The sequence below is a fragment of the Molothrus ater genome, chromosome 9 (assembly GCF_012460135.2).
Source record: "Molothrus ater isolate BHLD 08-10-18 breed brown headed cowbird chromosome 9, BPBGC_Mater_1.1, whole genome shotgun sequence".
Classification (NCBI taxonomy): Eukaryota; Metazoa; Chordata; class Aves; order Passeriformes; family Icteridae; genus Molothrus; species Molothrus ater.
In genome coordinates, this window is record NC_050486.2 from 10,128,018 (window position 1) to 10,155,353 (window position 27,336).

Sequence of the window (27,336 nt, forward strand, 5' to 3'; positions counted from 1 at the left end):
GATATACATTTAAAAGTAAAACTAACAGTGTTGCACTTTTTATAGCCAGTTGTCCTTTCTGACAAATAAATCTTTGATAGCAGGGAAACATCTGTTACATTAGTGCTAAGGAATTTAAGAAAAATGACTACTTTTGAGTGAATTAAAACCCCTGATAGATCTGATATGGAAAAGACCAGAACTTTTTTTCATGGTTTTTAATAGTTTTTCCTTGTGTATTGCATGAATGTCAAAAGAGAGATCTGTACGTGATATCATGGGAAGGATTGCTCTGGCTATGATCCAAAATACTGGTTGCTTACAGGTTTTATTATCTATAAAATAAAAACAGATTATGTTTTATTCCCTTTCCTAACAGGATTTTTTTTCTTTTATTTACATAGCTCAGTTAATTAAGTAGCATTATATGCCCATCAAATACATAGGGATAGCAGACAGTTCCAGAGTATGTAAAATTCCTTGCTTCAGGAAGATCCTTTACCCTATTGTGATATAACTGTTACTGAAGAATTGGTAATCAGTCTGAACACCTTTGGTATTATCCCTGCCCATGAATGCAGAGCAGATTTCCAAGCTGCTGCAAGGCTGTAATCCTCCATCCCAGCCTGGCCTGCTCTCACCTAAGCTGCTGCCTCCTTTTCAGTGCCACTCTGAGGAGGTGGCAGGTTACCATCCTAGATTCAATGCTCAGCTTCAAAAAACATGAGTGTAGTGAAGATCTTTGCATTTGTAGGGGTTTTTTAATATAAGGAATGCCAATGAGGTAATGTGACTCAGCAAAAGAAAATGGTAGTTGTTACAATAATAGTGTGACCCTGGTGCATACACCCTGCCATGGAAAATTTGAACTGTGTTCAGTAGTGATAGTAGCATAGAAATCTAGAGAATAAGATGTCCTTGGCAAGTTCATTTCTCAAATTTAGATTATACAAAGTAAACAGAGGCCAGAGAGATAACTTGTGTTCCTCTGTCCTCTAGTGGTTTTTCTTTTTCCTGAAAATAATAGTAGGATGTTTTATGTGGTTTGTAGGTCACTTGGAAAGATGAGAGCAATTTTGAAAATCAAAACTGCATGAGAGTCTTAATATGATAAACAAATATATATCAAAGTGAAAACTATTATCAGAGCAATTCCATAAGATTATCTGATTTTTAAAAATTCAGTAATATTTATTTTCACTTATAGTTGGCAACTTATATTAGGAGTAAAAGGATAAAATTTTTAGTTTATAATTTATCTTCACTGTCAACATTTTAAAATCAATTATTGAAAGATTTATATAGTCTGTAACTGATTCTGTAAATGGACTCAGGGGAATAACACATTTACCCAAAAAATGGTATTGTGGTGTTTTGGATGAATTGTGAAGCTGTAACAGAACAGAAGAGCCAAGGTACAAATGCATTGGCAAAAAAGCAAAATGCAACAGTTGCCATATCATTGAAAAAATGTATATTTAAAGCCCTCTCTTCTGTACACTGAATTTTTGATACTGTTCTCCCAGGTATGTTATGTTTTTTGGCTCAGTAGGGAATCAGCTGCATAAATTACATTGTCAAATAAGAGATTCTGTGCTTGGGGGCTGTATTAGCATGAGGATTATTTAACTCCAGGTTTTCTTTGAGAACCTGTTCAACTGATGGTTAATTTATTGCTCTGGTATCTCAGCTTTTCTTTTAGTCATATGTCTCACAGTATTTTCCAGGTTTCCACTTACTCTTCCTAAAGGTAATGGTCACTGCATGCATGCAAACATCTGAGGTTTAGAAACATGTGAAACATCCCAACTAAACCCCGAATTTCTTAACTGAGGATTGTACTGAATGCTGGCTTTACAAGGAAAACTGATGCAGATGCATTGGATGAGTCCATTGCATGCAATCAAATTTAAATTCTGAATGCCCCTTCTGCTGATTAGAGATGACCAAGCAAACATGGGAAGAATACAAAATTCTAGTCAACAGGGAAAGCTCTTCTTTAGGTTTAATTTCTGGTCAAGAAGCAGGAAAATTAGGTACCTATAAGGTGAAACAAAGTTAACATCTAAATTTTAAAATAATTTCATCATTTCCTACAGTTACACATTTGCAAATTAATCAGTTCTGAAAAATAATTTCAGAGTAGCCCTCAAGCCTGCCAAACTGTGTTACTGTATTGTTATAGAACTGTGGTCAATCTTTTGCAACAAAGAGAAAATTTCTACGTTTACAAAAGGTTTAAACATCAAATGCAGATTATTGGATACTACAAATTATAAGATATACCTGTTTTCTATGTCTGGATAGATAAAATCAGTATTAACAGATTATGAGGTTGCTTTTGTTTTCTTTCCCTGTCTTCTGCTACTAGCTGTCTGTAGAAGATAAGAGAGGAAGGAGTGTGTGTGATTTTTAGTTCCAGGTAGTCCTCTGTGGACCTTGATCAGCTGGTGATTTGTGGTAACCTCATCTTTTTCTGGTAGAGTCTCTGCATCTCTTTTCAGAATTAGGATTTCAAGTTTGGTAGTAAATAGCTTTGATTTTCAGGCTTCCACTGAATAATATGTAGTGAATGTACAGTTGCACTGGTTAAATTGCTGGTTCTCAGTGTAGTTGGAGCTTTCCCAAAAACATGTTGTTCTTCTGTCTGCTTCTGTGGTTTCGACTGAATCTGTCTTAACAGATTTAAGTCAATTGCAAATCCTATGAGAGAAACAAATATAACTTCATTTAAGTACCTGAATTCCTCAAACTTTCTGTAAGATCAGTTTAAACAGTGCAACCTCTTGTGTGAAGGTAAAACACTAACACTGTAGTTCCACTTTCCACTAGAATTTAATGTTTCATAAATCCACACTGCTACAAAAGCTAACCTGTCAAGAAGAAAAGTTTGCAGCAGAATCAGCTTCTTGATCCAATCAGTGCACAGCTGCATGAACACAAATGATGGTGCAAGGAAGAGAGCAGAAACAAGCAGTTAATGAAAAGCATGACTCTTATGTTTGGCACCATAAGATGAGTTTATGTGGAAATAAATTTATCATAGCCATGTTTCAAACTTTTTGTTAGGGGTGATAAATCATAGTGTAAAACCACAGGCTCTCAACCTGAGGGACAATTTTGTTCTTTCAGCTTTTTTTGTTGTTGTTGTTGGTTGGGTGTTTTGTGGGATTTTATTTTGGTTTTGTTGTTGTTGTTTTAAACATTGGGAAGAAGTCAGTCAGGATTCTCTGCTTAGTTTGTTTCATAGTGACTGATTCTTGTGAAGTTCCAGGGCAAAAAGTTTATTCTTGCTGATCTGAAGTGACAGTTCAACAACCACTGAATTCCCAGGTTATCCAAGAGACTTCAGCTTTTCTTTAATCTCTTTTCCTTTATGTGGCCTTAGAAAATGTATACTTATAAATCTTATGGTATGTTTGAATTTAAATTTAAAAGTCTTTTACCCCTTTCAAGCATATTCATAGTTATCTCAATCACAGTTTCAGCCAGGTGAATAAATAAAAATATATATTGGATTACTAGTTTTGAGGTGTTACTGTTAGGGAGATCTAGTCTTCAGAATTGAAACAAAGGTGTGCTTTTTTCCAAAGAATACTTCTTCAGCCTAGCATTACGTAGACATTGGTAGACTTTTTGACTTCCAGGGCTGAAATACACTGCACTTTGATAAATGCAACAACAATGTTCCTGTAAGTGTTAAATAGAATAAAAGGCAGCCTAGGTCTGATCTCAGCCAATTTAGCCAAAAGCTTGCTTTATAATAGGTTTTAGTATTCCTGATTGCAGTTGAAAATTAAGATAATTTGTTTCCATACACTGACTATTTTTTAGTGAGATTAAGAGAAAGTGAATCCTGTGTAAAGGGTATAACAGAAATGTCCAGAGCCACACACTGCATCTTGTAGTTGATTCCTTCTAAGTGCCTTTGGGATTCTTTCCTGCTGCAATCCAGTGAAATGGAGGAGAGGGATGTTGAGAATAGCTGTGTTACCACTGCACACCAGTTAGTGCACAATAGCTTTTTTCCATAAAAGCTCTGCATCATTACTACAGTTGCTTTCAAGGTTTTGTAGAAGCACAGTATTTTAACAACTACATAAAATAATAAGGTTCCATAGCAGTTTGTTCCGTGGTAGCTTTAAACTGCATTTTTATCATTTCCAGAAAATATTTATCTTCATAAAAAACAAAATAAATTGTTTCCTGCACTTTGGTAGTGGTTTTGATTTTTTATTTTTCTACAATGAAATTGATGGAGTGGTGACATTTTCTGTGTGTATTTATAGTACTGGTACATAATATTTTTATTCTTAATACTAGAAGAATTATGCCAGAGTAGAAAAAAATCAGTGTGCCTCAGATTAGTATTTTTTTGTTTGTGTAGGAGTTTAGAGGTTTATGTATTAGTTCTGATAATTCCTCTGCCAGTAGTCAAAACTCCATCTACATTTCAGGTCATTGCACATCATGCAGCTGATGCTAATGTGATTTGTCATTGTAAAAATATAACTGCCTGTACCTCTTGTTGTCCTGAAAACTGTCATAAGATTTTTTAAAAATATTGTTGAATGTTACTGTTTGGCTTGAAGAAACTAACACAAGCTGCACTGCAGTTGGGTGTACTGTACTACAGTGTGTTTATCCCTTTTTTCATTGCTTTAGCTTCCCTGCTTCCCCATGTGTGCTGCTGGAGTTCATTTTGATACTTGTGATATCATGACTTCAAGTCTCAAATGAATTCTTCAGTCGGATTGCATATGTAGAGTACAATTAGATGTGTGAAAGCATTTCATAAAACTGCATTGATCTGACAATCTTAGCTGTTCATGTGGGAAAATGATAATGTTGATCTACAAAGAGTGCAGACATATTTCTCCAGTGTTATTGCTGCTAATTAGCTCAATATGCAGAGGTTACAGTGCACTTATGCTTGCCATTAAATTACAACTCACTGTTATACAAAACTGAGAATGTTAAAGAAAATTGCTTTATAAAAGTAATTTATGAAATCTGATAAAATGTTCCTTTTTTTTTTTTCCTTTGCTTTTTGCTTTTATCCTTTTTTCCTACTGCTTCCTATGAAGTCTCCTACCAAATGGTTTTGGAAACTGGTTCCTGTAAGTTTGCCCAACTGCTTCACTTTGATCAAATTGCTTATTTTGGGAATGGCTTTGTCCATGTCATGCTGGTCTAATCATTCATTTCATTTATCTGTGTGAGACAATTTTATAAGAGATTGCCCTGCAAAGGAGTGCATACCTGCAGAAGCCTGTTTTGCAAGGTAATCTGTGCAAAAGAAACATGAGATATGATGCTGGATAAGGAATTACTTTTCAAGCAGTCAGTGTGTTTGTACGAGGCAGTGCTACCTGTTATTAAATCATGTCCTATGAACATTTATAAATTACTTTTTCATAAACTTTCAGTAAACACATGCTATTTGATACCAGTTGTCTTCTAAAAAGAGACTTGCAGAAGTAGCTTTTGATTGTTGATGCTACATGCAATCTGAAATCTTATTTATTCTAAGCATATGCAATCATTCCACCATTCATCTAGAATTCCCCATTTTTTCAGCTGATTTAAGACTGCTGTTAATCTCTCCCCACACAAAATGACCCAAAGCAGCCTACTTTTAGTGAGACTATAATTTCACTAAAAGTAATAAAAAATATTTTTTCATATCTGCAATAATATAAAATTTTTTCTCTGTGCTGTGTCTCCTTGGGGTTATCATTACTTTCCTCTATCATGTAGGAATTCACACTTGATGTGCATTCAGGTTGTTTATTTGGCTAGGTTTGGCTGGGAACAGCTCTTAAGGTATATGCAGAATTGCATACTTCTGATCTGAATTCCAAAGAACTAATTCCCATCTATCATGCTCTAAAGATTAACAAATAATTGATCTAGCAGTCCCTCAGATGTTTGTTGCCACAACTAATGAATCACTGTCCTTACATTGCAAGGAAATTGAAAATAACAAGGCAGTTGCATGTAGGCAACAAGAAAAATTACTCTGTGTCTGGAAAAGTAATTTAAAGGTACTGTCTCCAGCAGGCTGAGCAGTGTTCAGACTACTGACAGGCTCTGTGGGCAATTGCTCTGTAGAGGTATCTATTACAGTTGTGACACACACAGATACTCTGCTCCTCACTGTACAGCCCATTAATTTTGTTTTGGAGTTAAGGGAGTGTAACTAATTGGAGGGAATAATGCAGAAAAAAATATAAGATGGACCATGATATCACAATTTTTTTTGTCTTATTTTGTCAAAGTAAGGTTACTTGAAAACAGTTTCAGAATGTCTGTGTTCTGTTTTTGTCTGTGGTGTTGGTTTACTAGTGAGTATCTTCCTTTGCATAAAATGATATTCAACTCTAAAATACTCCATCTGTTGAGAAGCTAACTCCAGTTTGCCTGCCAGTTATCTGTAAGCAACTTGAATTAGTGGTATTTTGTTACTTTGTGTTGTTAGCTCAGTAGAGATGCAGTTAAACCCCAAGTGCTACTGATAATACTCAGGCTGCTCTATCACTTGAGCCAGTGTTCTGTCTCTCCCCTTTAGAATAGAGCACATTTCATAGTAACAGATATTCCTGACCACAGAGGCAGCTAAAAACTCTGATAAGTACATTACTAACATGTTAGCTACTGTATGGTAAAGGTGTAAGAGCATTCATTCTGAATGATTAGCTCTGAATACACACAAGCACTTAGGACAGAGTAGCTGGTGTGCTGTTGGTTTGTCTTTAGCTGACCTTGTTTCTAGGCAAGTGTCTTGACTATACCTAGACTAGGTTAAGTGGAATAAGCTCAAAGATGCTAAATCAGGAAGGTTTAGAATCTCAGAAACAAGATGCCTGTATTAACATTTACATTTCAATTATCTCTAGAGCTTTATAATGTAGAAGTTCATCTTTTGCATTATTGTATATATAAATTTAGTAGCAAACACTGCAGCTGATGAGAAGAGTTTCTTCAAATGGAAGTTTATTTAAAATGCAGTGCAATTACCAGAGTCTTTCATTTTTTCAGTATAATTTCTTTTATTTTTTCAACCGAAATGAAATATGATGCCTGCTATACAGTAATGAACCTAGCAGATCAGGTTTTATGAGTTTATCTTTCCTGAAGTAATGTGCCTGGCATTCTCTACAATGACTTAAATCCTCTATGTCCACTTCAAAGATATGACACAGTTTCTAGCATGGGTGGGCACTGTTCATGAGGCCAGTGAAGGCATCATCAAAGTGCAGTGTACTTTTTCACAGGATTTACTGTGCAACACCACTATATTGTCAGTTTCAAATATTTTTGAATACTCCATTAAAAGACACTATTCAAAAGAATATATAAATTAAACAGAGCATGTAGAATCATAATGTTCAGTCCATCTGTACCTGTATCTTTTACTATTATTGATTCTTAATCATAATTAAATTGTGGTATTTCATAGACTTAATTTCAGTCATGTTGAGGAGGACATACATGGACATAATAACATGGAATTTGAAACTTAGAGCATTTTCATCATAGTGGGTCACTGGGTTGCCATAGAGTGAGAGAGATTAAACTTTCACTGCAATTATAATTGACCTATTTCATTATATATACTAGGGAGTATTAGGAACATGAAGAAAAGAATATGCATAATGCATAACAGGAACATGATTTTTGTTTGGTGTTAATGTTTCATCTAGCACACAAAAATGGGATTTTCATTTTTATAAAGCATATTTGGCACACAAATACGACTACACTAAAAGCATGAAGTAACAAGTAAGTCTCAGGGGGTTTTTAAAATATTAATTGGTTGAGGTATAAGTTCTCTGAGCCAAGCACAAGCCCTTTATTTTTCTAGAACTGATGTGGCTGCTGTTGCCAGATTAGGCTTTTAGTTCTTAGGCCAGTTAGGGGACACTGACATTCACTAAAATAAAGCCACGTGATCCTTGACAGAAATCCAGTGACAGTAAGTACAGCCCTCAGGGTTAGTCTGTGGTTCCACAGACCTTTTTGCATGCACAGTTGGCCTAAACAATTCCTACCCCTCCATAAAACCTCCATCCCTGCTCATGCACTCATTCACTGCACAGGAGGAGGGAGTTGCTGTAGCTGGAGCAATGGTTTGGGTACAGTCCCATCAGTAATTGCTCCAGCACAGCCAAAAGGTGGAGAGTAGGAGGTAAGAACAGTCAGTTTTAGCCTTGCTGGGAAGAGTGATTTCCACAAAGACTTCTGAGAGTCCCTGCAGGGAGACTTGCAGTTCAGTGGGTATAGATGCATTTAAAGAGCACAAGATTAACTCAGAAACACTCTGCTGCTCGTAGGTAGTTCTGTGGTGTGAGTACAGCAGTAACCCTTCACTACTGTATTAAAAAGGTTTTGGTAAATAATACTAACAAATTAAAAGCTATACCACTTTCTTCCATCTCCATTTGTTTTCTCAGGAAGAAGTGAAAAAAATAGGAATGATGTTAAGTCCATTTTTTCAGTAAGCCCTCCTCTCTTACCACATAAAACACCCACAACCCATTGAAAATATATTCACTGCAGATAAATGCTATATTGACATCCTAACCTAAGGATGTCTTTATATGCTGACTGGTTTTTTTTAAATATTTCCATTTATTACTGCATGGTCATAACCATTGACCATTAATATTTCTTTATGTTTATGACTGCTTACACGTGCTAGTAATAAAAATGGAGTTGATCAAATGCACATTTCCTTGTTTCTGAATTTGTCATTGAGTCAGTTGTATGAATAAGATTTTGGGCAAGACACTTAGGTGTGCTAACTTCAGAGCCATGTGACTTGCCAGTAAACTGAAGTTGCAGTAGCTGAGGATTTGTCTCTATCTTTGCACACAGATAATTTTTGATCATATAATAATGACTGTTAAATTTTAATTAAGGCATAGAATGTTATTTAGTTTACTGTGCTATAGAGAGATCATCAAAACTTGGTAGTTTTGAAGACTAAACTCAGTGTTAGCATTGTTCCTTTCCTCTTGGATATTAAGATAATTGTTAGATATTAGATCCTATATTGTCCTGTTCAAAATGTAGCATGGCATGAATAGTTTTAGGAAATAGAATACTGAGAATATTCAGCTGTTTCTTGAATGCTGCTTCTTCACTAACAGTGTAAAACCTACAATATGGCTCTGTTTCTTCATATGTTTCAGAGCCTTTGTTTCTCTAAATGTGTCCATTTCAAATTGTAGGCGCGTTACCGGAAGGAGCAAACGTTGCTGAAGCAGCTGCCCTGCATTCCATTGGTGGAGAATCTGCTGAAGGATGGTACAGATGGCTGTGCTCTGGCAGCCCTGATCCACTTCTACTGCCCAGATATCATTAAACTGGAGGGTATGTCTGGCATGTCTCTCAACTTGTATACATGGCCATAAAAGTTTAAATGTTTGTGTTTGAGAACTGTGTGAAAGAAGGTGCTTAAATGCAGTATACAGCAGGCATAATTTGAATTTGGTGGGTTTAATATACACTTTGAGCCTATTTCTTTTTATATTTAAATAAAAGGAGCCCAGATGTCCTTCCCTGATGTGCTTGCTTTTATATTGCCACACTAAAATTAACATACTTGAAACTACCTGCAAAACTCTTATTCTTGAAGCTGCATAAGTGCTTTTTGTGCATCTGAGCAGTTACAGATATAAAACTGAGAGGAGTTTAGAGCTAGGCTCTGCATAGCTTCACTGCATGGCAAATAGTTGCTCTGTATTCTGAGCTTTTAGTTCACCTGAGACCTATCTGAATCATTTATAGAGTAGCCAAAAATGTATAGTGTAGAATGTATTGCTGTCATGCTGTTCTATAATAGCATTGTCTGTGATGATGAGCAGCTTCATCCCATTCTTTTGCTCAGAAGCCTGGTAAAGTTATACCTTCCTCTTGGCAACCAAGAGCTGTAGAATGTCTTGGCAGCTAACACCCATCATTTTCTGCCTGTGTTCTTTCTATCATACCTTTGATGTCGTGGGAACACTTAGACAGAAACATCCTGAGAAATTCAGGAATATGAAGAAGGGTTTAGAGCTTGCTAAGGACTGAAATCTGGAATTCATATTCACAACCACTTTATAGGGAGCTTTCAGCACAGGAGGCATTGAAGATGAAAGGCGCAATGATGCATTCATTCACCTTTATTCTGCAGCTTGAGAATTTTGATAAATAGAACTTACAATTTACATAAATATTGCAGCCAAATGCATACTATTATATGAGATTAGGGAAGAGTTAGAACTTGGGTGGGATTGTCTGTGGTAACACCTGGTGCCTCTGTCCTGTTCCAGCATGGCTGAGAACAGAGACACTCTGAAAGGTCTTGTGTGCCTTGCCTGACCAGCACCTTCCCCCAGCATCTGCCTTTGAGCAGGGCAAGGCACATGTCAGCTTTGGAACTTCAGTTTTAATATTCTTGTTAGGTGTCCTGACATCATCTTCCCTAAAGATAGAAATGTGCATGTCATTGTCTCAGAAGTAAATTCAAAGGTACTACAAAGCAACTGGAAACACTTTAATAAGATTCTGCTCATCTTCCCTGTACTTAGGTAATACAGTTTTTGATGCATGTTGAATTTTACTGAGATTTTGTTCTGTACTGAAACTGAAGAAGGTGGGTAATAAAAATACATATGCAAAAATGCTTAAAAATGCATCAACAAAAAAGAAAAAGTATTTTAGGGTTCTCTGTTGTCTGAAATAGCTAAATTCTTCTCATTAAGTCTTCATTTCACTTTCAAATCTAGGTTTCCTTGAAGGAATACAGAACTAGAAAGGACTCCCATTGAGTCAAGAAGTTGACTATTGTACGAAATTATATAATCCCTTTCTTGAATTTATCTTGTTCTATCTTAAAACTGCCAAACTGTTGAAAATCTGTACTCTTCTTACCCACTGTTCCTTTTTTTTATATGATTTTAAATTTCATTCTTGTTTTTTACCAACCTATTCTTGGTTTTTATGTAACCTGTCTTCTGTGCCTTTGTTGTTCCTGCAGCAGTGTTCTTTGGATTGAATAGTTTCTAATCCGATGTTCACATTTTTGATTTGTTTTCTCCCTCTTGTTTTAGCCCAGGCTACTGAACCAAGCCTTTTCAGTCTCCCTTGCTGAAGTGGATTTCCATTCTCATTGTTACCCTCAACAGTCTTCCTCTGCAGCTTGTCTAGTTTGGGTTTATTGATCTTGACTGTAGAGGGTTATAATCGTACAGAAAAATCCAGACATCCCATTCCTGCTTTGTTTAGTGCTCCTCTGTCACTGCTGGAAATGAATTTTCTGATAGGTTTTAGCATCATGTTTGTTTTTTTCATAGCTGCATAATGCCAAAGGCACACATGTCTACACTGGCTAATACCTGATAACTCCCTGCTCCATATCACCTTCAGTCAGTGAATCACATTAGAATTTTATTAGATTCAAATGTATGACTTCACGTTAATCTCATTTCAGTCAGTTTAGCCAAACATTTTTTCCTACTGATCATTTGTGGACTTGGAATTATGGACTATGTCTGATTTTCTTCAGTGTGGGAGTCCTTATCCTGCTGGGATCAAAGTAGATTTCTTTTATGAAGGAACTTCTTATCCTTAACAATTCAAAACTTATGTGGAGTTCTGTCATACATTGTTGCTTTGGCAATAAAATCTGATGCATGCTCTGGAAGTATGATTAATTCTTTTCTTCAGTCCTTTTTTTTTGAGGACTGTCTTTTTTTCATGGGACTTATTATTGCTACTTACCTTTGCAAGAAGCAATTATAAAAAGACAACAGAGACTATCTGCAGAGAATACTGTGTAACTACACAAGTCTGTTCACAGCCACCACTTCTTTGTCTTTAAATAGCACTTTCAGAGAGTGATAATTCATATAACAGCCTTCAGCTCCTTGGAAAATCTCATCTCAAACATCTCAATGCACAAACACGAGTACCTAAGACCAGGCTGGTTTTTTGTGAAGATTCAGGCTTATTGATGCTAAAATGTGTCCTTGCTAAAGACAAAGAACTAATATGTACAGAGAAATGTATGCAAAACTGTGTCTATTTCTTACTGCCATTGCTCTATAGAAAACCTAATTATAAAAAAATATATTAGTGATTAGATGTATTTTTTCATTACATGGGAATAGTTGGGGTGAGAGAATAACTTACATTTTCACAAAAGGCAAAAGGGAAACAAATTAACTTCTCAACATTGAAAAACAAAAATAATTTTTACAAAAATATCTAAATATTTAGAAATGCAAAGATAAAATGTAAATTAATAATTTCTTTCATTTCTGAATTAGAAAAATAAAAGTCTCTGGTGGGGAGAGGTGGGGTAGAAATTATGTCTGAAATTATCCAGTAAATGCTCCTGAATCAGTAAAAGCCAAAAAGCAATTTTTGGAAATCTGGAGTTGTATCTAATCTTTGCTTATTTTCTTCCATTTTAGATATTTGTTTGAAAGATACAATGTCTTTGGCTGACAGCCTGTATAATCTACAGCTGATTCAAGAATTTTGTCAGGAATACCTCAACCAGTGTTGCCATTTCAGTCTTGAGGATATGCTCTATGCAGCTTCTTCAATAAAGGTAAAAATAAAGCAATTAAATAAAAATGCAAGCAACATCCACAGAACTATTTTGTTAGTGATGTGTTCAGTCTTTTATAGTCTGCTGCTGTATGACTTCTCTTGTGATATAGCATGCAAGACACAAATTTCAGCAGAATGAAAAGCCACCTTCTTTTGGCCATTACGTTTTCCTAGTAATTTCAAAGTATTTTTTAAAAAGGATGTGTAAGAACTTTGATTTTGTGCAAAACTATTTCCCACTTTATCTTTTTTCTTATTAATTAATAGTTGAAGTCTGTAATCTGCAATATTTCTGTTGATATGTAATAGTGATCTGCATTAGTTTCAATGCATCAAGGCCTTAACAAAGGGTGGAAATATTAAGGACTTGTTTATGGAATTATTACTCACTGTTCTTACTCATTTCTGTATACACCATTTCTTGGGTTTTAATCTTAAAGTTCTTTTACTTTTGTAAAAGTGTAAATTTCTGAGTTAAATTTTTGAACAACCAATGGCTTGATGCCCCAAATACAAGCAGCAACACAATTCCAACAAATACAGTTGTTTGAATAAGCAATTAAGTGTATTCCATCAATCTAAGATTTTGCTCTTTTAGAAAGAGGAAAATAAAACATTATTCTGTAATTCTTTAAGCCTGTGCAGAAAGAAAAGGAGCAACTGAACGATTTCTTGCCTAATTGTAATTTTAACTTTTCATTATTATGTTTCACCAAGACTTTCTTCTATATAAAACACACTTCAATTGCTTAAGATTCTTGTTGGCTTGCCTTTAGGGAATGAAATATTATTTTTCTGAAGTCAGCATATCCATTGCAGATGGGATGTAATTGGTTTCTAAATATCTGGGTCATTTCACTGCTTTTATGATTTTCTAGCAATCTCACAAGCAGAGTCACAGAGGCCAGAGCTTGCATACAGCTTTGTTGTCTCCTGTAGGGTTGAACCCAATCCTTTCCAAATAAGTCATGAGCTGCCAGGGTGAGTAAGGGACCGAAGTCTAGACTCCTTAGCTGTTGCTGGTTTATTTTGTGTATGCAGAGTTGTGCAGTGAGTGCTTTCAGGCAGCTTTTGGTGCTGTTAAATTTCACATGCAGGGATCTACCTCTGCTGCATTGCAGTCTGCCTTGGCTGCACTCCTGTCCTACAGCCACGCTCAGGGGGCTCCAGCAGGACTCTTTCACTGCATCTTCATGGTTTCTCACTGCTCACAGATACATGGGATAAATGCAATTAATTATTCTTGTTTTGATTCATGACAATTAGTCATAGCTTTTTTATAGTAATGGCTTGAATTATTTCTCAAACCAGTAGGTTTGCACTAGGAAATTTCAATTACAAAAAAACAAACTATAGTAAATATTTTGTCAATATCCAATGCATCAGACTTTACACTTTGAATTTAGTGATTTTGCTGTTTCTGAACACTGATTTTAGGCAGGATTTAGAGTTCTTTCAAAGAGTTAGAGTATTTCTAGATCTGAGAGAGCCCTTTTGTGATCATGTTTTTACAAGTTGTTGTGGCATGGATGCTTATTTAGATGTAAATGCTACAAAGCAAGCCTGCCATGTTTTTCTTCTAAAACTTGGCATGGAAACTTCAGCTAGTAAATTCTGTTTTTCCAGTGTTAAGAATTAATTTGCTTGAAAAATAAATTCATTGTTAAAGGAGTTCCTCCTAAGTTTTCCAGTGCATCTGAGTAGAGTAAATTTAAAAAAATGTTTATTCTCCAATGAATTTTATTGTCACTAAAAAAAACCTTGTATTGTGAATGAATATTTTAAATATTGCAGATTGAGTTACACTGGTTTGTGGAAGCTACTCATGTCAGCCTACAAAATGTACATAGTATGAAGTCTTAGGATTTGTTGAGATGTGTGTTTGTTAATAAGTAGAAATTCCTGTCTGTTTTCAGAGTGGCTCATATTGCACAGTAGGTGCCACTGTGCTTTTGGCTTACAAACCTCTTACATTCCTAGTGGTGACAGAAAAAGTAAAAAATACCAACTGCTGATATCTTACTGGAAAAAGCCTCAAGAAAAAAATCACAGCAGAGTTTTTGGAATTACAGTGCTGTGCCTTGTGTGGTCCTAGAATGTACAGTAGGTATCCTGGCTTGCTGCTGGTTCTTGAGAAGGAAGAGAGCAGAACCTCTTCTTAAGTGATCCAGCACAAACTGCATATCTTACATTCTTCCCAGGGCACCCTGCACTGTCCTGGTACATTAAATCAAGGGAGGTTAGAGACAGGATATGATGCAGAAATTTAGTGCAGCACTTGACCAAGGTGATACTGCCTGATTTCAGTTTTTCCATCAAAATGCACAGAAACACAGTGACTTCACTTAAGCATCCTAAGTCTTTGATAGAGGCTCTGAGATTTCCCAGCAGATGAAACTGTTGGCTTAGTTCTGGTTTAGCACAGAGGAGAAATAAGCTTTGTCTGGATTTCTAGACAGCTTTAATGTGTCATTATCAAAGGAAGCAGAAAGTTTTGTTGCTCCTTATTGCCCATTTCTTCTCCTCTTAGAAAAATGCATTTGTAAAGTTCTTCATAAGATGTTTACTAAGGCAGGGCTACTGATATTAAAGAAAAAAATATTTCAATACATTCCATGGATGCTTGAGGCACCAAGAGAGGACCATACTGGTTCTTGGTTGTTATCCTTTGAGACAGACAAACAGAAGTCGAGAGTGATTACATAAAAATAATCACAATGTTTTCTGAATCCTCCCTACATATTTAACAAGCAGAAATAATAGAAATCTTGAGTCTGTCTTCTCTGGCTGCTCTGTGCTGAGGTCTGGAGAGTCTGCTCACCCAAGCTCATGCAGAAGGCATATTTGTTGGAATGAAAGCGTTCAGAATGTGAAATGACGCAAATGTGAGAGATGATTGCTGTGTCTTGGCTGAAAGGGCGTTCCTCTGACCTAGATGTGGGCCAGACTCCAAACTTTGCAGAATCACAACTAGGCATATAGAATAGGTACCTTATTTTTGCACCTGATTACTAACCAGAGTGGCAGAAAAAACATTTGCCCTGTCAAATCCTTTTTGATTCAGATCCAGAACTTCTTTTTTTTTCCCACTGCTGAACTGGAGTATATGATATCTGAAGTATTGATTATCTTGAAGATCTCTTCCAACCTAGTCATTCTGTGATTTATATTAAAAAATATTTATTGCACTTGAGCAGTTTTGAATACTTTTACTTTCTGATGTAATATTGATGATGTTTATTTGTAAATAACATAAGCAGAGGCTGTAATCAGCACCAGAGATGTGAAAAATAGTGTTCAAGTATATTGCATAGATAAATCCTAGAAATTCAGGGCTGCACAACGTCCACACATGCTGCACAGCTTTCCCTCCCACTGCCAGCCAGGCTGCTCACCTAAGCCTGAACTGGCAACTGGAACCCCTTAAGGACCTGGGAGAGCAGCTGGCTCTGCTTGGCGAGGCACTTATTATGTATGGTGGGAGTCAGTTCAGCCATTTCCTTCCCATCTGGCTGGGTTAAAACGATTGAGGATCAGGAATTAAAAGTAAGATTCACCTAGGGAACAGTTTTTTGAGGCAGTTTCTCCCTGAGAGGGACCAAATGTTCCTGACTCATTATTTAAAGGGAAGCAGCGTGGTTTGCTTTCACTGATGTTAATCGGCCGCTCTTCCCTCTCAGTTCTGCTCCGAAACAAGGCAAGTGGATTTGAAAACTGACTTGTTGTGGCATTTATTAGCCTGTGGCAGGACAGAGGACAAACTGGTAGTGCTTGGATCATACACAGCTGTAGTCTGGCCTTCTCGAGACACTTTGTGACACTCCAGTTTTCTGCAGTCTTGAAGCATTTATGTTTGCACTTGTATAACAAAAAAAGCTGTAGATTTACACTGCATGTGACCTTTCCTGGCCCACTGAACAGAGATTTTCATGTGCATCATGGTAAAAATTTAATGGTGTATTTTATGTTCATTTTGAAAAAAATTCTAAAAGTTTCTAAGGCTGCTCTCACACCCAATTTTAGTGGATGCAAGCCTGGTGACAAATTACATGTATCATTTGTATGTATGATATTGTGGTTATTCTCTAAATATGCAGATCTAAAACCTATAGGTGAGGTGTTAGGAGGGTATAATTTATTTGAAGTATTTGAAAATAAATGAGATTAAATGAAATTAAATTAAATGAGAATGTTTAGCTAACAATGATCTCTGAAGCTGCAAGTCTGCCATCTGCTGTTCAGGGGGCTTGAGCCAGCCTGGACTGCTCAGAGCTTCCTTAGTTTTTATTACTGTTAAAATATTGTTGTGTGTAAGTGCATGTGATAATCATATGGCAAGCTGTTAGAATTTCTGTCACCATAATCAAGGGAGAAAACTATGGAAATCATATCTACATTCTTTTGAATTCTGAATAGCAACATTACTACAGACCCACTGCTAGTTTTTCCAAAAAAATTTGTCACTGATCATCAGTCTTTCCCTTCGATCGTTCTGACTAAAAATAACCTGTGAGAAAATGTGATTTCCATCATGATGGCTCACCATCAGAGATCTAAATAGCCTCTGTTCTCAGTGGGCTGTGCAGCACTTTCATTTTTAGTTCAGTAAAATACTGCTTTGGTGGCTTCAGAAAAGCAAACTGTCTTGCAGCTCAGCACTGCACAGAAGATATTCTCAGAAGGAATATCTGTCCTTCATAAAATAATCACACTGTTGTGTGTCTATTATTTGTTGAAATGCAGCATTTCAACATAAACACGAGAAATTGGAGTATTTAAATGCAATATTATTTTGGATGGGGACAAAGTTATAATTAAAACATTTTATGATTTAATTTTTTACTAAAAGATTAAGTCAAAAAGATGAAAGTTTAAGGAGAGGCAAGGGAAAGGGGAAGGTATTCAGAGAGAATTTATAATATTAATATTTTAATTGTAGTATTAAAAATCATATTCGTCTGAGAAGTACATCTGTTTTTTTCTTGGTCTAAGCTTCCTAATGAAATCTGTGTGTGGTACTGAAATGCTATGCTTGACATTAACTTGAATGGAAAAGATTCTGCTATGCACTTTTCCTCATTCAGTTCTGTCAAGCTGAATAAACAGCAATGGGGTTTTTCCTATTCTATTTATAACTTCTGTGTAATAGCTATGCTACATCTGCCTGATCCCTTCACCATATAGTATAGTGTAGGAGTAGCTTTTGGTCTGAATATCCCTTTGCTGAAGTATAGGCTTATCTATGTTAGAAATCTTCAGGAAAAAGAAATCTGAAGCAAAAGTGTGAAACAGATACTCAAAATTATATTTTCAAATATACTGATGCAGAATTTAAATTATCTCATTTATTATCAAAGGGTTTTTAGTAAATATTTTTTTTATTTTAAAATTACTTTCTTACCCTTAATGCCTGTGATTTGTTTTTGAATTAGAATGACATTTTTGTTTCAAATTTTTGAAAGAAACCCTTAGAATCAAAAAGTTGTTTAATTATAGCTTCCCAGTTTAATGTATAAGCATTGTTTACATCTTCAGACTTTGTAAGACTGGTGGCAAAGGTCTGTGCACCTGTTTGAGCCAGCTCAAACCTGGATATTTGCTGATCTCCTTCAGCTGATATTTCTAGATATGAAGTGGCACTGAAGATGCAGAAGCTTTGGCCTCTGAACTCTTTAGCCTCCACAGTCAACAACCTTCTGGGCTTTTTGCACTCCTCCTATGTTCTTGCAGCAGAAACAACTGCTCCTGCCTGGCTTTCCTCTATTGATTTTTGTTGTTGTTGTCGATGCAGTTTGTCACCAGTTGTTTTTTCCTTTTCATCTGTTTTTCCACTCCTGTTTAATCTGGAGGCTCCCACACTGTGTGTTTCATAGCTGTGTAATGTGAACATCAGCAGTGCATAAACCTTTGGAGCTAAAACCTTTTTCTAACCTGCAGTCAAGAAACTCTGCTGCTGTTTTTTGTTTTGCATTAAAGGCTTGTAAATTTGGGTAGAACTTCACAAGCATGACAGATGCACATACTTAACACAAAAGCCAAAATCAGTTTCTAACATCTAAAACAAAGGGCCACCATACTTTTTCGTGTTAAGAATCTCTGAAAAAAGTGTTATCTGCCCTTGCAATGGGCTTTTCAGTGCTGGTTTTTAGTGGAAATGGCTGATCTTTGGCAGGCATTTTTTTCCACCCATCCTGCTCCTCTCTGCCCTCCCTGCAAGACATCAGGCATGAGCATATGCTTGTTATGAAACATTTCAACCCAATTGGTTGCAATCTGGTCAAGTTATGTATTGGTGCTTCAGATCAGTTGTACTGGTCTCTATTTCTAAAAAAACAGTGGAGATGGTAAAATAAATTGAGATTGTAAACTGGCTGAAACACAGAGTCATCTCCCAAATGCTGCTTAATCTATTTACTTGCAGGCTTGTGTTCTAACATCAATTTCTCTCCATGTTTTTTTTATTTCATGTAGAGCAATTACATGGTGTTCATGGCAGAATTGTTCTGGTGGTTTGAAGTGGTGAAGCCATCATTTGTACAACCCCGTGTTGTTGTGCATCCCCAAGGTAATTATGTTATGGATCGGCCTTAATATGCATGTTTTGATATGTATGTGTACAGATTGCCATTGTGTTCACAGATGCAGTGAATATTTTAGTTAACAGGATTTGGCAGTGTACAACCCCCTTAAAGAAGGAAAGGAGTTCTCTTTTTCCATTGTAAATCTTCATCTCATCTCATAAATCATAATTATATTTTGTTGTCTGTTACCAAAAACTCATTAAAACTCATTTAAATTGTTGTGGTATAATCACTTGCAAATTTTCCTGACCTAAACAAGCCTTGAATCCATTTATGCCCATGCAAGAATTACAAATATAATAAGAAACCAAGAACAGAATTTAGCCTGAAGAGCTTGTGTTGCTGAGAAGATACCAAGAGAAAGAATCATAAATCTGGGCAAAGTGAATAGAGAGCTAATTGTAAAATTTCATTTTGTACCAAGTGCAAAGGCACCATCTTCCATCAGCAATTCTCAAATTTAAAAATGCACCTTTCAGATAGATCTTGAGAAAAATCATGGAATCAATGCAAATTCTTTAAATCTTTGAAAATCATTATTTCAGATTATTTTGGACAGCTTTTCTACTATGTAATTTAACTGAATACCAAACTATAAAACTTAAACTTTTTCTTCCTGGCAGCTGAACCTGCAAAAGATGCAGCTTCTGCTCACAGCTTGAATGCTAACAGAAGAAATTATGTGGATGGTCCATCTGGTTCTGACTTTGTAGCCAGGTAATGTCAGAGAATCACTAGCACTGTTTCACAATCTCCTTCTCTCTGTTCAAAATCAAACAAATTTTGTAATTTGGTTTTTTTTGCCTTTTTGTAAAGCTCAGTGATTGAGTTACCAGATACAATCTGGAATTTTGTGCAATATCCCATAGTTCATCCCTCCCTCCCTGCTGCATGGCAGGCTGCTTGTCTGTACACTTGGACAGTGCTGTTCTCTTAGCAGTGTCCAAAACAACCCTCAGCATTCAGCACATGGCCTTGTCCTCTTCAATTTCCAGTGCAGCTGCTGACCAGGTGTGCTCTGGAGAAGCTGCTTTTCTGGAATTCACAGCAAATTTTCCAAAAGCTATAACAAAACTAAACTGAGGTAACAGCAAGGAAAACCCTGAGTGATGGGTTTAGTTTGATTTGGTTATGTTACTATAGTACCATGAAATTCAAATAGGTAAAAATAAATACTTATGCTGTGATTAATTTCCCCACCCCAATTGCCTACTGATGGGGAGGAGAATTGGAAAGTGTAAACCTCACAAGATAAGAACAGTTTAATAATTTGAAACAAAATAAAATATGATGATGATAATAATAATTGTAATGAAAATGAGAGAGGGGAGTGACCCCCAGAAGAACAAGTGCTGCACAGTGCAATTGCTCCCTCCAGCAGCTCTCAGCCCCTCCCAGGCAGCTCCCCCAGCCCATGCTGGGCACAGCAGCCATGGTTTGCAGTGTCCCTGGGGCCAGCTCAGCTCAGCTGTCCTGGCCACGCTCCCTCCCAGCTCCTCCTGCACCTCCTGGCTGGCACGGGGCACAGAGGAGTCCTTGACTTAGAGAGAGCACAGTGAGCAACCACTGAAACACCAGAGTGTTATCAACAGTGCACTCACTCTGAATCCAAAACACAGCCCAGCTACCAGCAAGAACATTCACTCTATTCCAGACAAAACCAAGACCATGTGAAACATTATTTTTGTTATTACTGGTACAGATTAGGAAGCAATATAGAAACATCCTGTTCCCTAATGTTCTGTGGCTGCTCATACATTAATTTCTCAAGGGAGACCTAATCACTCTCCACAACTACCTGAAAGAAGGCTGTAGACAGGTGGAGATTGGTCTCCTATCCCAAGGAAAAAGTGATAGGAGAAGAGGAAACAGCCTCCATTTCCACTAGGAAAGGTTTAGATTGGATATTAGCAAAACTTTTGTCAGCAAAACCAGCTGTCAAGCATTGGAACAGGCTGCCTGGAGAGTGATGGAGCCTCCATCCCTGGAAGTATTTAAGATGTGTGCATGTGGCACTTACAGACATGGTTTAGCGGTGGCCTTGGCAGGGCTAAAGTTGGACTTCATGATCTCAAAGGTCTTTTCCCACCTATTCTTTCTATGATAAGGGCCTTCTTTTTAATCTTTCTTATGTCAAGGTAAAGAAAGCCTTCCAGTGATCTGATCTGGACCTAGTGAATGAGAGACAGCATTACAGTACATCTATAATTTTCGGGGTTTTATTTTGGTTTATTGAATGTATATAAACTGGCACACAGAAAAAGGATAAAATTAGCATTTAAATGAATATTTAGCAAATGGTTAATTTCCAATCCAGATAATCCTGTTTAGCCTTTTCTGTTGATTTTTTGATGGGTTTTTTTGGAGAGAGGGGTGAGAGTTTGGTTGGGTTTGAGATTTAAGGTTCCTAAGTATATTTCTGGTGTTTCAGAATCTATGCTAACTTTAATAAGAAGTAATATTTCTTACTACCATTGAATGCTGGGATTCCAAATCCTTTCTCTGTATGTGTCCAAAGTGTGTTCCTCTTGTAGACAATGATTTTATTTTCATGTAGACTGAGCATATAAGCCAGGAGAACAAGTTTTGAACATATCCTTTGAAGCAGGGGTTCCCAAGGCCATTTGCTGTAACTCTCCTCATAAACCAGGCTATTTCATCCAACCTGATGACACATCACTGCAGGACAAAGGAGGGGCCCAAAAAGTCATTTCAGATGGTTGGAATCCCATACACAGGCTGCAGGTTCCCTGACTGCAGCATGTTGTGTCCTGGCCTTCCTCCCTGTGCATTCCTGCCCTCTTGGGGGTTTGAGTTGCTATTTCAGTGCACAAAGACAGAAAAAAGGACCCCAGTTGGAAAAAGTGAATGTTCTTCTGCTGCCTTAGCCTGTTGGAGTGACTCAGAGCATGGGCTGGAGAGACAGAGCCAGCAGAGGAGGGAGTGGGACTGTGGCAGTGTTACAGTGTCTGTGGTTGCCATGGAGCCCAGGCTTGGGGCCAGAATCAGTCTGTTCCCCAAGGAAAATTAAGTGTATAGATTCTCTTCATGGTAGCAAATTTTCACAGGCTGTGGGGTTAAATTTGGAAAGTATGCTTTTCTTTTAACATAACTTAGAGACATTAGGATTTTAAAATTTTCACAGAAATCTTAAATGCCATTTAAAACAGACATGTCATGGAGCTAGCATGTAGTGTTATTGATACAAAAAATCAGGAATTTATGGGGACCTATATTGAATAATTTAATATATAGTTATGAAAGATGCTCTTGTAGATTGTCTTTCTTAAATTGATGTTAATATCCTTCTTGCAAATATTATTTAGAAACATTTCTACACTATACAGTTTATATAATATAATAACACTAGACAAATATTCTGAAAAAGGTGAGTTTGGGAGTGTCCTATTCAATTCAGTGGACAAAATTCAAACCATGAAAGGATTTAATCCAGCTTGTGTTTGAAGTCTGGCTTCTCTAGAAGTGCTTTACACACAAATCCATGTGTATTTATGCATGTGTCTTTGTTCTGATGGTGAAAAAGCACCTTGATCAAAACATTGAATTATCTTAATCCCATCCTGGATTAACACAGCTACTCAATTACAGACCTTCTCTGTAAACCAAACAAAGTATCTATATAAGTAGAAACAGAGGAAATCTCTATAATTACTCCTTTTAGTAGTGAATGTATTTATTTATTTATGAAGTCATGTCTATCACAAAGTCTTCTTTATCCACTTCTAGTGCATGTTGCAGTCCAGACACAAAGCAGAAGTTTTGAACTAAGCAACTGAAAATAGAAATGTATGGAAAGTATGTGATATTGGCTGCAATCACTCAGCTTTGAGGCCAGTAGGAGATGCCTCATTTTGCTCATGTCTGTTTTGACTTTTTACTGAAATCAAGCCTAAAAAATGGAACCTTCTAATAGAGACATTTGCATGAAATAAATCAGGAGACAAGTACATTAACAAAACTTACGCTGCAGGTCTGTCGCTGTTCATGTATGAAAAATACCTTTTTGACTTTTTGGTCCACCTGAATTAGTCCCAGTCCAAAGTTATTACAGTGTTCTCTTTTTAGTTGATAAGTTAATATTTCCAGAAGAGAACTACACCTCACTTTCTTTCTCATCACAAAAATAACATAAAATCTTGTCTTTGTCTTGGCCAACAACAGGGTGACTGGTTGGCCTTTGTATTGTGGCTTTTGATGTATTAATTCTTAGTTAATGTCTCTTGCTTTATAGATTGGAAAGTCCAGCTTACACACCCCCTCACCAACTGCATACACCCCAGCAGCCTTATTCATCTGTTCCAGGTAACAATTCACAAAGGGCTGGGAGAGGCAATGAGACAGGTGTCGTCCTCTGAGTAAATTGCTGTCCTGCTTGTATTTATTCAAACATCATTTATTAGAAATAGGGGGACGCCTTTACATGAAAAATTAATTCATTTACATAATTGACTTCTGTAATTTATAAAATGTACAAGTGGGAAGATTGTGTTTGTACCAAATGCATTGTGTGTGGTTTTTTAATTTGACTTCTGTTTTGATTATGTGGAAGATGGCTTACAACAAGTATTTATGGCATATTTTAGTAGGATTTGTATAATATTTTGCACATTAGTAAGTTCTTTGAGGGATGAGGGATAAAATATATATTCAGGATGAAATTGGCTTTATTTGTATTTTCACTTTTTTATTTGTAAATTTGTTTATTTATAAACACTTTTTTGCCATTGCAGTGTTCGAAATAGTGAAGCAGATAAATTTGTTAAAGCAGCAGAAGGTGATGTTAAAATCATTTTTTACAGTAGTTACTTTGGGTCCTATTTTTGTTTCACTTAGGAGTCATCAGAAGGTCCACATCAATGTCTTATGTAGATGGGCAAGTAGGGACATGGCCCAAAGAGAAAAGGTAAGGAGTCTTACAAGCTGGTTTCAAAATACTGGATTTGGTTATGAGTAGTAGTAAATGCTCCATTGTAGTTTGGATTTCCAGTGTCCTGTAATGAGAATTCTTTAAGCTGCTTGAAAAATTAGAAAAAGAAAGATAAAACCATATCATGGATTAAAAACTGGTTAATATGAAACAATCTTCAGAAGTAAATAATTTATTCTTTACACTAAAAGAGGTATACTTCAAATATTTGAATTGTTGGTGTTAACTATGTTCATATTTACTCATCACAGTGAACTAAATGTGGTAACAGTAACATGGCTAATGATCTCAGTAGCATTTAAGCTTGTATTATTTTGGGAATGCTAAGAACAATCAGCCTGAATGTTTTAGTTTTCAGTTAGACCATAGAGTCATAAACTCTTAATCTGTAGGGTACAAACCAAAGTTAAAATGGTAAGAGTTATAGTGGTGTGTAAACTGTGTCTTTTCACGCATTCCTTCTGATCTATGGTGGCCATTCCTATACTCCTAAAATGCCCAGAATTTATTCCAAAGTAGTAAAAAGCATTGTCTGAGTCTGAAGAAAATCTTGTTATATTCTATTCTATTGTGCTTTTTAAAAAGTTATTAAACTTACATCTATTTATTCATCTAAAAATATATATCTAAAAATATATGTGTGTTTATTATATTTGAAGCTAGGCAAAAGTACACCTAACAGTGCCTTTAATACTTCCAGTTAAAATAATTTTAAAACCAAATACAAAGATTTTGTTATTTTATTAATAACCTTGAGTTGCTCAGTTACTTTCTTTATTCTGATCTCTATTAGGTCATCATTACATGGAGTTTCATTTGACATTCCTTTTGACAAAGAGAAAAGCATTCCAGCATCTGCTCCAAGCAGAGGAATTCCTAGATCTGTGAGCAATGAAGGCCTTACAGGAAACATCAACCGTGTGCCGAAGCATTCTAGAAAAAATCTGTCCTTCAAACCAGTAAATGGAGAAGAGGAGAATCAAGACATTGAAGAGGAAAAGGACATGACAAAGGCCAATCAGCCTCTTAATGCAAATCAAAGAAATGCCAATGAGAGCAGACACTACAGGTTTCCAAATGGAGCTCTGCAAAACAGGGCAGTTCTGGATGATTTTGGCAATCAGATTGAGACACCGAGCATTGAGGAGGCTTTGCAGATAATTCATGACACTGAAAAATCTCCCAGACTTCTCCAAACAGACCAAATTACAAATGGGTTCTTTCTTCACAATCGGGAAATGAGCATCTTGAATTCAAACATTAAACCCAATCAGACTACCCCAGATATAATCACAGACACTAAGGGTGCTCTGAGTCCTGTGACTGACAACACAGAGGTAGATACTGGAATACATGTCCCATCAGAAGATATCCCAGAGACAATGGATGAGGATTCTTCTTTGAGAGATTACACTGTAAGCATGGACTCTGACATGGAGGAACCATCTAAATTTCTCCAGGATTACGACATGCGGGCTAGCAATCACAGAGATCAATTAAGTCCCTGTCCCAGCTCAGTAAGTACTAAATCACAGGCAGGCAGCAGTGCTTCTTCCAGCTCAGGGGTTAAAATGACCAGCTTTGCTGAGCAGAAATTCAGGAAGCTGAATCACACAGATAGTAAAAGCAGTGGAAGCAGTTCTCAGAAAACCACACCAGAAGGTTCTGAGCTGAACATCCCTCATATGGTAGCTTGGGCTCACATTCCTGAGGAGGCATCTGTTCCTCAAGGAAGAGACACTACACAGTTACTGGCTTCTGAAATGGTACAGCTGAGGATGAAGCTAGAGGAAAAGAGGCGAGCCATTGAAGCACAGAAGAAGAAAGTTGAAGCTGCATTCACAAAGCAGCGGCAGAAAATGGGAAGAACAGCATTTCTCAATGTTGTGAAAAAGAAAGGGGATGGAGTATCACCTCTCCGAGAGGAAGCAGCAGGAGCTGAAGATGAGAAGGTATTCACTGACAGCAATCGGTTGAAAGAAAAAGAAACTCAAAAATCAGATGACCAAACTAGTAAGACTTCAGAATTAATAAAAGAAAACCCAGAAAATTCTCATAGCAAATGGTTAAAATCTCCTGCTACTTCTGGGGATGCTGAAAAGCAATGGAATTTAGCAAGCCCCTCAGAAGAAAATCTTAATGATGGAGATCTCTTAGAATATACAAAATCTATTGAAAAACTGAACTCTTCCCTACACTTTCTACAGCAAGAAATGCAACGTCTATCCCTTCAGCAGGAGATGCTGATGCAGATGAGAGAGCAACAGGCTTGGGTTATTTCTCCTCCTCAGCCTTCTCCTCAGAAGCAGATTCGGGACTTTAAGTCTTCTTCAAGGCAAGGGGGAACTCCAGCTCCTGTTGCACCTTTCTCACAGGAATCTCCTCGCTCTACACATCAATCTCCACAATCTTCCAACAGGAAGAATGCCTCTTTTCACATTAAAATGCAAAGGACTCCTAGGCCAAATGAACTGAAAATAACGCCTCTAAACCGTACCTTGACTGCGCCACGCTCTGTGGACAGCCTTCCCCGTTTGAGGAGGTTTTCCCCCAGTCAGGTTCCCATTCAGACCAGATCGTTTGTTTGCTTTGGAGATGATGGTGAACATGTAAGCGAACCTCAGTTAAAGGGAAATCTTTCAAAAGAAGTCAAGCCAACAGAAGAAATAGCAAAAGAAGAAGGACCAAAATTGCCAAAACAGGGTGAGCAGAAGTTGGAGGAAAAGGAGATTAAGCCTATTGAATCTAATGTTTCTGAAGTGTTATCTCAGCCTATCACAGAAACCGTCTGCCTCACCCCAAATGAAGATCAGCTAAACCAACCCATTTTGCCACCTCCAGCTCCCAAAACAGCTAACTTAATTGAAGTTTCCCTATCAGATTTGAAGCCACCAGAAAAAAGTGAGGTATCTGTTGAGAAATATGAAGGTGAGAGTGATAGAGAACAGTTTGAAGATGACCAGAAAGTATGTTGTGGATTCTTTTTTAAGGTAAGAGAACTAATGGATGTGTATGTCAGCTTTAAGCTTTGTTTAAATCTTTAATTGAAACGTGGATGTTGCTGATGATTGAAGTCAAAGCAGATAGTACTGCAACTCTAAATGTGCAGGCTTATCTTCTGGACTTGATTAATTTGGCATAATAGGAGTGGTGAGATTCTATCATATTGCAGTTCTGAGCATGTCAGAGTATCCCTTTCCATGCATAGTTATGGAAGAG

The 27,336-nt window shown here is 36.8% G+C and overlaps 1 protein-coding gene across 4 annotated transcripts in view; it reads left to right on the plus strand.

Moving 5' to 3' along the window:
• The window catches only part of CAMSAP2 (calmodulin regulated spectrin associated protein family member 2), an 80,443-nt gene that overhangs the window by 42,028 nt on the left and 11,079 nt on the right, over positions 1–27,336 (plus strand). For 2 of the 4 annotated variants that reach the window (XM_036387535.2, XM_036387536.2), the window contains exons 5-12: positions 5,067–5,099; positions 9,216–9,357; positions 12,447–12,586; positions 19,060–19,153; positions 19,793–19,886; positions 23,422–23,492; positions 24,024–24,093; positions 24,911–27,107. In XM_036387535.2, the coding sequence (XP_036243428.1) occupies positions 5,067–5,099; positions 9,216–9,357; positions 12,447–12,586; positions 19,060–19,153; positions 19,793–19,886; positions 23,422–23,492; positions 24,024–24,093; positions 24,911–27,107 (2,841 nt within the window). The remainder of the gene's footprint in view (positions 1–5,066; positions 5,100–9,215; positions 9,358–12,446; positions 12,587–19,059; positions 19,154–19,792; positions 19,887–23,421; positions 23,493–24,023; positions 24,094–24,910; positions 27,108–27,336) is intronic. The other 2 variants (XM_036387537.2, XM_036387538.2) reach the window with 1 other exon arrangement.